Source organism: Giraffa tippelskirchi, chromosome 9 (genome assembly GCF_054371585.1).
Source record: "Giraffa tippelskirchi isolate mGirTip1 chromosome 9, T2T-mGirTip1v1.2.pri, whole genome shotgun sequence".
Classification (NCBI taxonomy): domain Eukaryota; kingdom Metazoa; phylum Chordata; class Mammalia; order Artiodactyla; family Giraffidae; genus Giraffa; species Giraffa tippelskirchi.
In genome coordinates, this window is record NC_137283.1 from 55,592,277 (window position 1) to 55,607,527 (window position 15,251).

General features: G+C 44.0%; 1 protein-coding gene across 50 annotated transcripts in view; it reads right to left on the reverse strand.

Moving 5' to 3' along the window:
• C9H3orf20 (chromosome 9 C3orf20 homolog) overlaps positions 1-15,251 on the reverse strand; it is a 59,698-nt gene that overhangs the window by 33,963 nt on the left and 10,484 nt on the right. For 30 of the 50 annotated variants that reach the window (XM_081526451.1, XM_081526430.1, XM_081526420.1 and 27 more), the window contains 3 exons: positions 12,443-12,562; positions 2,856-3,000; positions 1,578-1,862 (listed from right to left, as the gene is read on the reverse strand). In XM_081526451.1, the coding sequence (XP_081382577.1) occupies positions 1,578-1,862; positions 2,856-3,000; positions 12,443-12,562 (550 nt within the window). The remainder of the gene's footprint in view (positions 1-1,577; positions 1,863-2,855; positions 3,001-12,442; positions 12,563-15,251) is intronic. The other 20 variants (XM_081526443.1, XM_081526440.1, XM_081526442.1 and 17 more) reach the window with 2 other exon arrangements.

Consider the following 15,251-nt stretch of genomic DNA (forward strand, 5'->3'; position numbering starts at 1 on the left):
GACAGGACTGCAGTTCTGAATGCCCAGTTCAGTAGAGAGGAAGCCAAAGAAAATGAAGGGGCCACGGCGGGCAGACCTGCTGAGCTGCTTGTTGAGACAGCTCAGAGAGCCACCCTCTCTGCCAAAGGTGGTGGACTCTGTATGCTTAGTGGTTTTATTAGTAAAATGAGGTTCCCTCTGGCTTCCAGAACCCCTGTCCTGCTCTCTGTGGGAGGGAATAATCCTGAAAGGCATAAAAATGGTGCTGGGAAGAGGGCCCTCAATAGAGGTCAAGAGACCCTGGACCCAGGCCTGGCTCTGCCACCAATTTCCCCTGTGGCATTGGGTGAGTCACCCCTCTGGGTCTTGGTTTCCTTGTTGCTACAACAAAGGGACAGGAATGAAGAGATTGGTGTCTCTTTGCATCTCGTCCAACTCAGGCTGCAGAGTCTGGAGTAAGCACTCTGTCCTCTCTGGCCTCAGAGCCTTGCTGAAAAACGGGCTGTGCATCTGAGGCTGGTCCAGCTCTAGAGCATGTTGGGGAGAGGGCAACAGGGCCCCCATAAGGAGCATAGGATCCAAGGTGCCTTCCTGATACACTGTTTCTCCCCCAGATTGTTCTCAAAAAGGAGCCCTCTCTTACCACCAACACCCAAATTCAAACTCCTTTCCCTCATTTCAGAAGAAAGTAATCATATTCAAGCTGCTCCCTCTAAGGTAAAGTGGCACCTTCATTCTATTCATCATCGCATGTGATACTCGAGAAACATTTGTGAAAGAAAAAACCCGTCTGACTCCATTCACTCTAAAACATGCATAACCCTCAGCATTTATCCGCCAAAGAGGATTTGCATATTAGAAATCTCAGTTTTCCTCTATCTAGCGTTCTAAAACCCAGGTCCACAGACAAGTTGTGGAGGTCTGCAGACCCCCTGCAATCACAGGTAATGTTTTTCATGCATGTCTCAGAGCATGTTTCTAGGAAGAGGGTCTACACCTTTCACCAGATTCTCAAAGAGAAAATGTGTCCCCCCCGTGCCACTCACACATCCTGAGGCTGGGACCCAGCTGCCCATATGCTCATGAACATAGACAGACCTCTGCTGCAGAGCAACCTGGGTGGGCACATGCCAGGTGGGGTTCTGGGGTGCAGGTTAGACTCCAAATACATGGATCTTGTGGGCAAAATATTCAAGAACCACAGGGCTCACCCAATGAGCCTGGAACAGAAAGATGAAGACTCTCCCACCAGGACTGAGGGTCTCCTATCACTTTGTCTTAGCTAAAGATGTTTTGTGTCTCTAACCTCTTCTTGCCTGGGAGAGCCTCGAAGGCAGAGACCACTGCTATACCCCCAGCCCAGACTGACACGCAATCACACACAGCTGGTTTTGTTGCATCCTGGTTGATAGGACCTGACTGGGGGCTCGACTGTCAGGACTTCTTCCTCTGACCTGGACAAATTCTTAATACCCCGGAGCACTGGTCATCAGGCTTCTCTGATCAACTAAAAAGCCAAAGGAAACACCCCGGCTTTGTCAAACCCTGGAGTTCCCTGGGCTGAGCTGCTGGGGAGAAAGTACCAAACAAAAGGATACTAAACGAAGGAGGACCCATCGTAGAAAGAGTAATGCAACTTGATGACCTTCCTGGGTCCCTTCCAGTCCTGAGAATGCCGGCTGAAGTGGAGGTGGTGGGCGGGAGGCTGGTGAGGGGTGGGAGCAGAAGTCTGAGCACCCGGAGGGTGAGGGTGGTGGGAGCTCTGGGTCTGAGCATCCCCTTTGGGGGTCGACATTAGATGAGGGGGCATCTTTGCCCTGTAGTTGCGTATGATCATGGGGTAGAAGATATTCCTCCCTTTCCACGAGACCCTTTCGGCTTCTCTGCAGGGAAGGAGACCAACATGTCTTCTAGCCACTTGGCTCTCACTTACCAGGGAGGCTCCCTGTAGCCCCTCCCCAGCTCCCAAGACTCCCATCCCATCTCTCTGTCCCCGGAGGACCTTTTCCCAGCCCAACACCTCATCCTCACAGGTAATGCTTTTAGAAAGAACTGGGAAGAGCTGTACCCCTGTCAGACCAGTCCTGGCCTCATTTCCACCTTTTGCACAGTGGTGGGGACCCAAGGGGTGGGCCTGTGTGCAGAATGGGGTGGGGAGCTGGAGGCTTTGATCCCCTGCCAATCCTGAGGTTACAAAGGAAGAGAGCTTCCTTCTGAAATGTCACAGTTAGGAACAAACTGGGTGGCTGCCCTCTACCCAAGCTCTACAGCTGCAGAGACAGTCGCCCAGGAGCTCCAGGACACATATATGCTTAGATGTGACTACGTTTGAAGTCCTTCATGGGCTTTGTTCCAGGGAACAAGGGGAATGCAGGTTCACCTGCTAGGACTCGTGACCCACTAAATCATAAACATCATTAATCACCCATGTAGACATTTTTTGTTTGAGAGGTGTTTCTTTTTTTCCAAAGAGAACATCTAACAAATTATGTTAAGAAATAAACATGCTTAACTATAAGGGTGCATAAATTACAAGAAGCCATGCAAAGGGGTCTCACTGGTGAGGAGGCAAAAAGCATTGCCCTGGGTCAGGCTCACTGAGCTGGAGGACCTCCGACAATGCTTTCCTACCATGTACCTGGGGTACCCCAGTTTCCTCACCTGCAGAATGAGCATAAACCTACCTTCCTCATAAGGTTATAGTAGGACTGAAAAGGACTATGGATGGCGAAGGACTATGGATGTGCGTGTGAGGGATGACAGTCACCCCTCCACTGTGGCTGGGGGCACCGGGTGGCCACACACCCAGAATCCCCCTTCCACACACACAGGCCGTGCCCTACTTTCCCACCTGCCCCAACCACTAAGGTGCTCACATAATGCGACACATCTCCTGCAGCTTCTCCCGGGCTTCAGGGCAAGGGTCGCTCAACTCCATAACCTCAGAGGCAGAGGTTCCCCCTCCTGCTCCTCGCTGCGGGGATGCCAAAGCATCGTCCATACATTTGGGTTTGCCTGTAGCTGAAGATGAAGAGGTTAAGGACAGTTTTAGACAATGGTTTCTCAAGATGTCCTGTTTACCTGGGGAGAGAGGCTGGGAAAGCAGGAGAGTTGCATCCTTTGAGAGTCAAAATAACTCGGAATCATTTATGCCTCCAGAGACAGGAACTCCCGGCAGGTCTTATGAAACAGGCATCACTCGGTGACTCAACCGAGTGTGTGTCAGGAACATTCATGAAGAGTGTTGAATCCAGCCACGTTTTCCCAAGGGCGGCCTGGTTCTGGACAGGGAGAGCACACCCATGGCTGCCGTGGATACAGAAGGGATTCCTTGTGATACTTCTGACTTAAGACAAAAAGTCTCAATTACAGTTCAAGGAATGGGCTTCAACACTTCTGTGATGCTGGCTTATCTCAGCCTTCAGCAGAGGGCAGAGTGTATTGACTGAGACTTGGAGTGTGATGTTTTGGAGTTTTTTGCCTGTGTTTGTGGTAAAATATATGTAACAAAAACTTACCCACTTCATTTTTAAGAGGCCAGTTCAGAGGTATCAAATACATTCAAAGTGTTGTGCAACTGTTATCACCATCTATTCCCATAACTCTTTACATTTTGTAAAATTGAAACTGTAGCAATAACTCCCCATTCTCCCCTCCCCTCACCCCCTGGCAACTGCCAGTCTAACTTTCTGTCTTTATGAGTTTGACTTCTCTAAGTACCTTGTATAAGTGGCGTCATTCGGTATTTGTTTTTTTTGTGACTGGTATATTTCATGTCCTCAAGGTTCACTGATGTTGTAATAATACTGCAGAATTCCCTTCCTTTTTAAGGCTGAACAATATTCTATAGGTATAGACCAAATTTTAATTTTTGACCACACCAGTGGCATGTGGATCTTAGTTCCCCAACCAGGAATCGAACTCATGCACCCTGCCCTGGAAGCATGGCATCTTGACCACTGGATCTCCAGGGAAGTCCCATGACCAACTATTCTTTATCCATCATTTACTGATGGACAGTTGAGTTGCATCCACGTTTCAGCTACTGTGAATAAAGCTGCTATGAACACTTGTACAAACATCTCTTTGAGACCCTGCTTCTAATCCTTTTGGGTATATGCTGAGAAGTGGAATCACTGGATTATATGGTAATTCCATGTTTAATTTTTGAGGAAATGCCACCCACACTGTTTTCCACAGTAAACTTGGCTGTACCATTTTACATTCCTACCAACAGTGCACAAGGGTTCCAGTGTCTCTACATTTTCACCAGCACTTGTTTTCTCGTTTTTGACAGTAACCATCCTACTGGGGTTGAGGTAGTATCTCATTGTAGTTTTGATATCCATTCTCCCAATAGCTAGTGATGTTGAACATCTTTTAATGTGTCTATGGGCCACCTATATCTTCTTTGGAGAAATGTCTATTCAAGTCCTTTGCCCATTTTTGAATCAGGTTGTTTTTTTTGTTCTTGAGTTTTAGAAGCTCTCTATATATTCTGGATATTACTCCCTCATCAGACATGATTTGCAATTATTTTCTGCTATTCTGTGGACTCTCTTTTTACTTTGTCAATAGTGTCTTCTGATGCACAAAATTTTAAAAATTCATGAAATGCAATGTGTCTATGTTTCTCTTTCTTGGCCAATGCCTTTGGTGACATATCCAAAGGAATGAGTCATTGGATCATGGATTGGATTACGGATTCACTGAATCATGAATCATTGTGAAATCCAATGTCATAATGTTTTAGTCTCGTTTTCTTCTAAGCGTTTTATTGTTTTAGGTCTTACATTTAAGTCCTTGATCCATTTTGAGTTAATTTTTATACTTGGTGTTAGGTAAGGGTCCAACTTCATTCTCTTGCATGTGGATATCCAGTTTTCCCAGCACCGTTTGTTGAAAAGACTTATCTTTTCCCCATTGAATGGTCTTGGAACCCTGTCAAAAATCTTTTGCTCATATACATAAAGATTTATTTCTGGTTTCTCTACTCCATTTCATCAGTTAATATGTCTGTCATTGTGACAATATCACACTACTTTGATGAGTGCAGCTTTGCAGTAAGTTTTGAAATTTTGTGAGTCCTCCAATTTTACTGTTATTTTTAAAATATTTATTTGCTTTTACTTATTTGTGTGGCTGTACTGGGTCTTAGCTCTGGCCTGCAGGATCTTCAATCTTTGTTGCAGCATGCACGATCTTCCAGTTGCAACACGTGGGATCCAGTTCCCTGACGAGGGATCAAACTCAGGTCCCTGCATTGGGAGCACAGAGTCTTGGCCACTGGACCACTAGGGAAGTCCCCTGTCGCTCCTTTCAAGATTTTTTTTGACTACCCAGTGGTCCCTTGAGATTCCTTATAACTTTTAGGATGAGTTTTTCTATTTCTTCAAAAAACATCTTTAGGGGACATCCTTAGTGGTCCAGTGGTTAAGAATCTGCCTGCCAATGCAGGGAACATGGGTTCCATCCCTGGTCAAGGAAGATTCCACATGCCATGGAGTGACTAAGCCCATGTGTCACAACTACTGAGTCTGCATTCTAGAGCCCATAAGCTGAAACTACTGTGCCTGTGTGTTGCCACTACTAGAGCCTGCACACCCTAGAGCGGGTGGCCCGGGACAAGAGAAGGCACTGCAACGAGAAGTCAGTGCACCACAGTGAGAGGAGTCTCCACTTGCTACAACTAGAGAAAGTCTACGCGCAACGAAGACCCAGCGCAGCCTAAAGAAATAAGTAAATCAATCTCTGGCATGTTGATAGTGATTATATCGAGCCTTAGACTACTTGGGGAAGTACTGACATTTTAACAATGTCAGATCTTCCAATTCATGAACATGGAATGTGTTTCCATTTATGTCTTCTTTAATTTCTTTAACCAACGTTTTATAGCTTTCATTGCACAGGTTTTTCACCCCTTTTATTAATTCCTAAGTGTTTGACTCTTCCTCTTACTATTATAAATGGGATTGTTTTCATAATTTCCTTTTCAATCGTTTACTGTACATGTATAGAAATAATGCCGATTTTTGTGTTGATTTTGTAGCCTGCTACTTTGCTAATTTCATTTATTAGTTCTAACAGCTTCTTTTGTGTAGAATATTTAGGGTTTTCTGCACATAAGAAAAGCTATGACAAACTTAGACAGCGTATTTAAAAAAAAGACATTACTTTGCTGACCATCTAGTCGAAGCTATGGTTTTTCCAGTCGTCCTGTATGGAGGTGAGAGTTGGACCATAAAGAAGGCTGAGCACCAAAGAATTGATGCTTTGGAACTGTGGTGTTGACGAACACTCTTGAGAGCCCCTTGGACTGCAAGAAGATCAAACCAGTCAATCCTAATTTCAATCAATCCTGAATATTCATTGGAAGGACTGATACTGACGCTGAAGCTCCAATACTTTTGGCCATCTGATGAAAACAACCTGATGCTGGGAAAGATAGAAAGCAGGAGGATAAGAGGATGACAGAGGATGAGATGGTTGGATGGCATCATGGACTCAATGGAGATGAATTTGAGCAAGCTCCAGGAGACAGTGAAGGACAGGGAAGCCTGGCGCGCTGCAGTCACAAAGAGCTAGAGACAACTGAGTGACTGAACAACAACCATATAAGATCATATCATCTGCAAACAGGTAATTTTAACTCTTTCTTTTCAATTGGAATGCCTTTTATTTATTTTTCTTGTTTAAATGCTCTGGTTAGAACTTCTTGTAATATGTTGAATGAAGTGGTGAAAGCAGACATCCTTGCTTCATTTCTGATCATAGTGGAAAAGTTTTTATCTTTTACCACTGAATATGATGTTCACTGTGCGGTTTTCATATATGACTTGTATTACGTGGAAGTAGGTTCCTTCTATTCCTAGTTTGTTGAGTGCTTTTTTTTTTATCATAAGAGGAAGTTAAGTTTTGTCAAATGCTTTTTCTGCATCAACTGAGGTGATCATGTGGATTTTTTTCCCTTCATTCTATTAATGTGATATACTACAATGATTGAGTTTTATCTGTTAAATCATACTTGTCTTCCAGGAATAAATCCTGCTTGGTGTCATGTTATATAATTCTTTTAATATGCTGCCAAATTCTGCTTGCTAATATTTGGCTAAGGATTTTGACATCAGCGTTCATCAGGTATACTGGTTTCTTGTAGTTTTCTTACAGTGTCTTTGGCTCTGGTATCAGGGCAATACTGACCTCATGGAATGAGTTGGGAAGCGTTCCTTCTTCAGTTTGGGGGAAAATTTTTAGAATGATTGGCATTAGTTCTTTCTTGAATGTTTGGTAGAATTCATTGTTGCAATTTTATAATTTCCCATGTATTACCTTTATGGAGATCTTTATTTCTCCCTGTGAGTTTGTGGTTCTGCCTAGTGCCCTTTCATTTCACTTTGCAGGACTCCCTTGAACGCTCTGTTCATTTTTCTTCAATCTTTTTCTTTCTGTTCTTCAAACTCAGTAATTTCCATTGTCCTGTCTTTGAGTTCATGGATTTTCTTCTGTCTGCTGAAATCTGTAGTGGCAATATTTTATGCTTATTTCATTTAAGTGTTAGGTGGCATGAGGATATGATGACATAAAACTGTGGAGGTGGTCGTCTGTGGCTGAATTTCCAGAAACATCTATTCAGATCCTACATGCTTCTGAGCCTCTGCTGCCCACTCAGCTGGAGCCATATACTCTCCTTTGATATATACAGGCTCATCTTCACCTTGGTCTCAAAAACAAAATGAGACTTCAGGCAAGGGGCACTGCTCAGGCTCCACCTGAGCCATGAAAGCTTCAGAATGGAGTCTTCCTCACTGTTAGCCAAGACTTGAGGTTTCTGGTTGGTGCCTGGGTACCATCTCTGGTACCTGCCACCTTCAGTGGTTTGTAGTCCCTTCCCTGACTCCTCCAGCCACCAGACCAGAAGCCTAGCTACCTGCTGCTAGCCTCCTATGTAGAACAGCTGCTGGCCTGAGCACTCATTTCTAGCTGGCCCCTGGCTGGTGTGGATCCCCAAGTACGGCAACAGGGACAGCTGTTGACAGACTTCTCTGAGTTCTCTGCCTGAAAAGCTGGGCTATGCTCCAGAAATAGCTGTTGTCCACTCAGAGAGTAGGTGCAACTCCCTTTCATGTCTGTGTAACCCTAGGATGGCAAAGAGGGCCAGCTGGCAAGCTGTTACAGCATGAGTACATGGAACAGGTAGCAGAGGTCCCAAACCCACCACAAGGACTCTACAATATGTTCTTTTTAAAAAAAAAATTTTTTTTTTGGTGGTGGGATCTTTTCAGTAGTTCAGTTCAGTCATTCAGTCATATCTGACTCATTGTGACCCCATGGACTGCAGCTGCCAGGCTTCTCTGTCCATTACCAGCTCCTGGAGTCTGCTAAAACTCATGTCCATTCAGTCAGTGATGTCACCCAACCATCTCATCCTCTGTCATCCCCTTCTCCTCCCGCCTTCAATCTTTCCCAGCATCAGGGTCTTTTCCATTGAGTCAGTTCTTCATATCAGGTGGCCAAAGTAATGGGAGTTTCAGCTTCAGCACCAGTCCTTCCAGCGAATATTCAGGACTGATTTCCTTTAGGATGGACTGGTTGGATCTCCTTGCAGTCCAAGGGACTCTCAACAGTCTTCTCCAACACCACAGTTCAAAAGCATCAATTCTTCAGCTCTCAGCTTTCTTTACAGTTCAACTCTCAGATCCATACATGACGACTGGAAAAGCCAAAATTTGACTAGATGGACCTTTGTCGGCAAAGTAATGTCTCTGCTTTTTAATATGCTATCTAGATTGGTCATAGCTTTTCTTCCAAGGAGCAAGGTTCTTTTAATTTTATGGCTGCAGTCACCATCTGCAGTGATTTTGGAGCCCAAGAAAATAAAGTCTCTCATTGTTTCCATTGTTTCCCCTCTATTTGCCATAAGTGATGGGACCAGATGCCATGATCTTGGTTTTCTGAATGTTGAGTTTAAAGCCAGCTTTTTCACTCTCCTCTTTTGCTTTCATCAAGAGGTTCCTCAGTTCCTATTCACTTTCTGCCATAAGGGTGGTGTCATCTGCATATCTGAGGTTATTGATATTTATCCTGGCAATCTTGATTCCAGTTTGTGCTTCATCCAGCCCATCATTTCTCACAATGTACTCTACATACAAGTTAAACAAGCAAGGTGACAATATACAACCTTGACATACTCCTTTCCCAAACTGGAACCAGTTCATTGTTCCATGTCTGGTTCTAACTGTTGCCTCTTGACCTGCCTAGAGATTTCTCAGGAGGCAGGGAAGGTGGTCTGGTATTCCCATCCCTTTAAGAATTTTCCACAGTTTGTTGTGATCCACACAGTCAAAGGCTTTGGCGTAGTCAATGAAGCAGAAGTAGATATTTTTCTGGAACTCTCTTGCTTTTTCAATGATCCAGCGGATGTTGGCAATTTGATCTCTGATTCCTCTCCCTTTTCTAAATCCAGCTTGAACATGTGGAAGTTCTCGGTTCACATACTGTTGAAGTGTCGCTTGGAAGATTTTGAGCATTACTTTGCCAGTGTGTGAGATGAGTACAATTATGCAGTAGTCTGAACATTCTTTGACATTGCCTTTCTTTGGGATTGGAATGAAAATTGACCTTTTCCAGTCCTGTGGCCACTGCTGAGTTTTCCAAATTCGCTGGCATATTGAGTGCAGCACTTTTACAGCATCATCTTTTAGGACTTGAAATAGCTCAACTGGAATTCCATCACCTCCACTAGCTTTGTTCGTAGTGATGCTTCCTAAGGCCCACTTGACTTCACATTCCAGGATGTCTGGCTCTAGGTGAGTGATCACACCATCATGGTTATCTGGGTCATGAAGATCTTTTTTGTAGTGTTCTTCCATTTATTCTTGCCACCTTTTCTTAATTATCTTCTGCTTTTGTTAGGTCCATACGATTTCTGTCCTTTACTGTGCCCATCTTTGCATGAAATATTCCCTTGGTATCTCTAGTTTTCTTGAAGAGATCTCGTGTCTTTCCCATTCTATTGTTTTCCTCTATTTCTTTGCACTGATCACTGAGGAAGGCTTTCTTACCTCTCATTGCTATTCTTTGGAACTCTACATTCAGATAGGTATAGCTTTCCTTTTCTCCTTTGCCTTTCACTTCTCTTCTTTTCTCAGTTATTTGTAAGTCCTCCTCAGACAACCATTTTGCCTTTTTGCATTTCTTTTTCTTGGGGATGGTCTTAATCACTGCGTCTTGTACAATGTCACGAACCTCTGTCCATAGTTCTTCAGGCACTCTCTCTATCAGATCTAATCTCTTGAATCTATTTGTCATTTCCACTGTATAATCATAAGGGATTTGATTTAGGTCATACCCAAATGGTCTAGTGGTTTTCCCTACTTTCTTCAATATAAGTCTGAATTTTGCAATAAGGAGCTCATGATCTGAGCCATAGTCAGCTCTTGGTCTTGTTTTTGCTGACTGTATAGAGCTTCTCCATCTTCAGCTGCAAAGAATATAATCAATCTGATTTCGGTATTGACCATCTGGTGATGTCCATGTGTAGAGTTGTCTCTTGTGTTGTTGGAAGAGGGTGTTTGCTATGACCAGTGCATTCTCTTGGCAAAACAGTTAGCCTTTGCCCTGCTTCATTTGGTACTCCAAGGCCCAACTTGCCTGTTACTCCAGGTATCTCTTGACTTCCTACTTTTACACTGCAGTCCCCTATGATGAAAAGGACATCTTTTTTTGGTGTTAGTTCTAGAAGGTCTTGTAGGTCTTCATAGAACTTCAACTTTAGCTTCTTCAGCATTAGTAAACTCTTTTCCTTGCGGCATATGAAGTCTTATTTGAGGAATGTGGGATCTAGTTCCCTGATTAGGGATTGAACCCAGGCCTCCTGCTCTGGGAGCACAGAGTCTTAGCTACTGGACCACCAGCAATATGTTCCTTAAGATAGAGCACTTTAGAGTGAACGTGGGTATAATTAATAGTTATGTCAGGACAACAGCATAAACTGGGACTTAAGTGGATAAACTAGGACACATGGTTACTTATAAACTATTAGGGAAGGTTAACCACCCATCCTAGCACTCATGTGTGAGAATAATTTCTGAACAACATCAGGAACCTATAAGAAATGCAGCATTGTTGAACATACATCCTAGTGAGAGTGATGCAATGTCACAGGGTGATCACATCCTCAGGCGGCAGAGGAAACAGCCACACCGACAAAGAGATCAACAGAGAGATGGAACTTTTGTTTCGGAACCACCTTACTCAAGGCATCACCCTTGAACTGAAGTCATTAGGAAGAAAAATCATGAATTCACTAAGTGTCCTAAGGAGACTTTGTTTCCCCTCAAAGTAACTGCACTGATGTAGGGCCAGCTCGGGAAGAGATGGGATAAACCAGGAGAACATGAAGTGGGACACTGGAAGTGATGCTCAGAGGGGGAGAAAATGCATCAACAGAGGTAAAGGAACAAGGGGAACAAGAAGCTGAGGATGTCAGCTCCAGCAGGGAAGGTGTTCTTCGTCTTAGAATCCACACGTGCACCCCTGGCATTCAGAAGAGTGACTGACAACTAGCGATTGTTCAACAAACATCTGTTCACTGACGGAAAAGTGCCAAGGCTGGCTTAATATGAAGAGTGAGGCCTGGAGGAGGGCAAAACACATGACCGTCCAAGGTAGGCTCAGGAATAAAACCCAAGGTTCTCAGCTTCCAGCCTGACCTCCAGGGTCTAAGGGAATTACTGGACAGTCTTGGAGCATCCCAACCTTCCATGCGTCCTCTGTGAACACAGTTCCTCCCCTATCCCACCACTCTCCCATCACAGCCTGGGGGGCCCTGGAAGATCCAAAGGGAGAGAAGTTCCTTCTCTGCCCTCTCCAGCCCCAAATCACCCCTCCTCTAAGCTCTGATTGCACGGTCAGTGCTACACTCTATGGTCTCACCTGCCACCAGTTCTTTCCTTTAAGCATTTCCTTCTGTTCTGTCTTCTGCAATAGAATAGCAGTAGCCTCTATGTCTGTTTTCTGCCCACATAAACTGGCCCGGTTGGGGACACACGCTAAGGTCTGGTATCCAAATACCTCTGTTCAGGTACTGGTTCCCCTACCTGCTGGGTGAGTACACAAGTCTCTGGGCAGAGGTGGTGAGTATGGGATAATGTAGTAGGTGGAAGATGTGGGTTTGGTAGGGGTGCTGCCCCAGGTAAGAGGAACCACATTAACAGAAATGGAGCGCTTGTAAACATTCACACAATGAGGCTGCAGGGAGGAGGGAATGGGTTGAGATATGTCACCTTGTGTGCCACACAATCTATTAACAGCTGCTGGGCCTACAGCCAGGGCAGCTACCTATCCTTCCTATCAGAAAACCAAATCATCTCATCAGCCCACACAGGAAATCTTCTATCCGCCTCCCCTTCCCTCCCCACCCCACCCCCATCACCAAAGATATGGGGGTGGGAATCACGGTTACCTGTTTTCTTCCTGAGTTCCCTTCCGGTTGAGAGGGAAAAGCTCAGACAGCCAGTAGAGGACTCATAGACAAGCTGGTAAGGCGAGTTCACGCCCATGGCTGGGATATTCATGGAGGACTCTTGAGTAGAACAGAGAGGGATGTTGCTTTCAGTTTTTTTATTTTAATTTAATTTTTTAACCAAGAATACAATAATGAACTGTCTGTCCTAGTCATATGATAGGCCAGATATTCTGAAGTGCCCTGTTGTTACAAAACCACCAAATTATGGAAGAAAAAGATTTTTACTACTGGAGAAGGCTCAGAGTGATTAAGAGAAATCTTTAAAAGTCTGCTCTACAGTGTCCCCCCTGCCTGGCCCCCAATATCTCTCAAGAATGAAATGACACCAGAGCAGGGAAGAGAAGGCAGGTACAAAAGGTGACGTTACTCTAAGGATAAATGCAGATATAACTGCTGCACTAGCTCAAGAGAATAAACATGGGGCTAGCTAGAAGAGAATTTAGAGTTATCTCTTTCCCTTCTCCAAGCCACAGAAAACAGATGTTTCCACAACAACAGATCAGTCTCTTGCAGAATCACACTGTTACGTACAAAATCACTTGATAGCAGACCATTTAAGAATTAAAATTTAGCACCCCTTTACTTGTGGAAAATCTTGATCATTCTTCCACAAACTTCATCAAATCATTTACTTATTCTTCCCCCAAATACAGTCAATTCACATGTTGGGCATGAAATTGTTGGGAAATGTCAAGCAATTCATCACAGTTCATTCGAATTCATAAAGAAAATGGCAAACATGACCTTCTAAATAGATAAAACCTGTACCCAGAGACTGCACATTGAATGATATGAATCAAAGACAATCACCTTCACTGGTAACCCAAAGCCAGAAATTAGGACCACATGAAAAGAATTAATAATAGCCAATGCTGAGAAAGATGGAATAAAACCAGTCAGTCCTACTGGTGCAGAGAAAATTCATCAAGAAAGCAATATTTAACAAGAACTATATACATCCTGAGACCTTCTGCCCAGTTATCCTCTCTCCTGGGAGAGTAATCTTAATAACCAACACAACAGTGATAAGAACCAATATGCATGAAATTGCATATTACAATGCATATTATACTAATAGTAAGAAACCTGGAAGCCTAAGCATTCGGTTAATTATGGAACATGAACATCAGAAGAACTCTACACTCACTTAGAAAGCAACTGTAAAGGTACAGTCATGTTGGAAAACACTGTGTCTGTTAAGAAAAGGAAACTGAAAAATAGAAAAATTATAGTATCCTTAGAAAAATATATATACATACACAAATACACACAAATACAAATACACACACAGAGAGAAGAACCACAAAGGGAACTACAAAAGTAAAAAATAGCTATTATATAAAAGTGGCAAGACTATCTGTTTTCTTTTTGCTGTTTTATTTCATAATATGGCATCAACTAAAAATGAAAGAGCAGTCCACTTTTCTTTCCTGACATGTCAGGACTAGACAGGAGAAAAGCTAGGAAGTAAATTTATTACTAGGAAATGCTGCCTTAGCAATGGGTATACTCTAGTTACAGCATTCAAGGAATACCACTCCAGACTCAGTTACAACTTGGGTCTACCTCAGCCATTAGAGGGTCCAGAAAAGCAAAATTCATGCAAAACAAATCAACAGGCATTTGAATCTTCTTTTTAAAGCCCTCCTAGGATGAACGCTTTCCCAAAAGAAACAGATTGCTTCCTCATTTATATTTTGCCATTTAGATTTTCTTTTCAAACTCTAGGTTTATTTGAAGGAGTATCAGGAAATAGACGTGCCAACAAGTAAGAATGATTTTCTGGAGGAGTGTGATGCAGGAGAGGCTTGCTCAGCGCTCCTCTGATGCAAACAGACAAACATCACCAACAGGCTCTCTGCAAAGTCTCCTCCACCAGGTTAACCACAAACCATGAGGGAAGCCACTGCATCACAGGTGAAAGCCTGCGACCCTGAAAGATGCTTAAACACCCTGTGAGGTGGAGCGCTAAAGGGACGACTGCTTCATTTTCAGGGTCGGGGAACACGATGTTCAGGTGGGATAGCACAGCCCGCAGGCTTGAGTGTGGGTGGCTGGGCCAGGCTACCAGTTCCCCTCCCAAGGACGCGCCTACCCACATGACAGACCACCAGGCAGCTGTCTCCCAAACGAAGTAGAGCTCCAATGCAGTGGAGCTCCGAGCCCCATGTGGAGTGCAGGGTGCAGAATTCCATGTCTGCTGGCAACCTTCTGCATAAACAGAGCATAATCAGAGGGCCTGCATTATCAGCGCAGAGCTAACCCTGAACACAATGGGCAGAGTGCATTCTCTTAAAACAGAAAGAAACCCATGTGAGTGCACACTCAGCTGTGTCTGACTCTTTGTGGCCCCATGAACTGTAGCCTGCTAGGCTCCTCTGTCCGTGGAATTTCCCAGACAAGAACACTGGAGTGGGTTTTCATTTCCTCCTCCAGGGGATCTTCCCCACCCAGTGATCAAACCCACATCTCTTGTGTCTCTTGCAGTGGCAGGTGGATTCTTTACCACTGCACCCCCTGGGAAGCTACTTCATGGTAAACAGTTGGGATATGCTTGATCGGGACTTTATCTTAGGAAAGTAAACCAAAGTTTATCAAAATAACCTTCTCTAGCTCATATTTCTTTACCAACTGAGCTATGAGGGAAGCTCCCACAAATCCACTGATATTGTAAGCACATGCTTAATTCTTACAAGAAATAAAAACAAGTATCGGTTTTTTCAGATGGTGTGATTTTTTTTCTCCT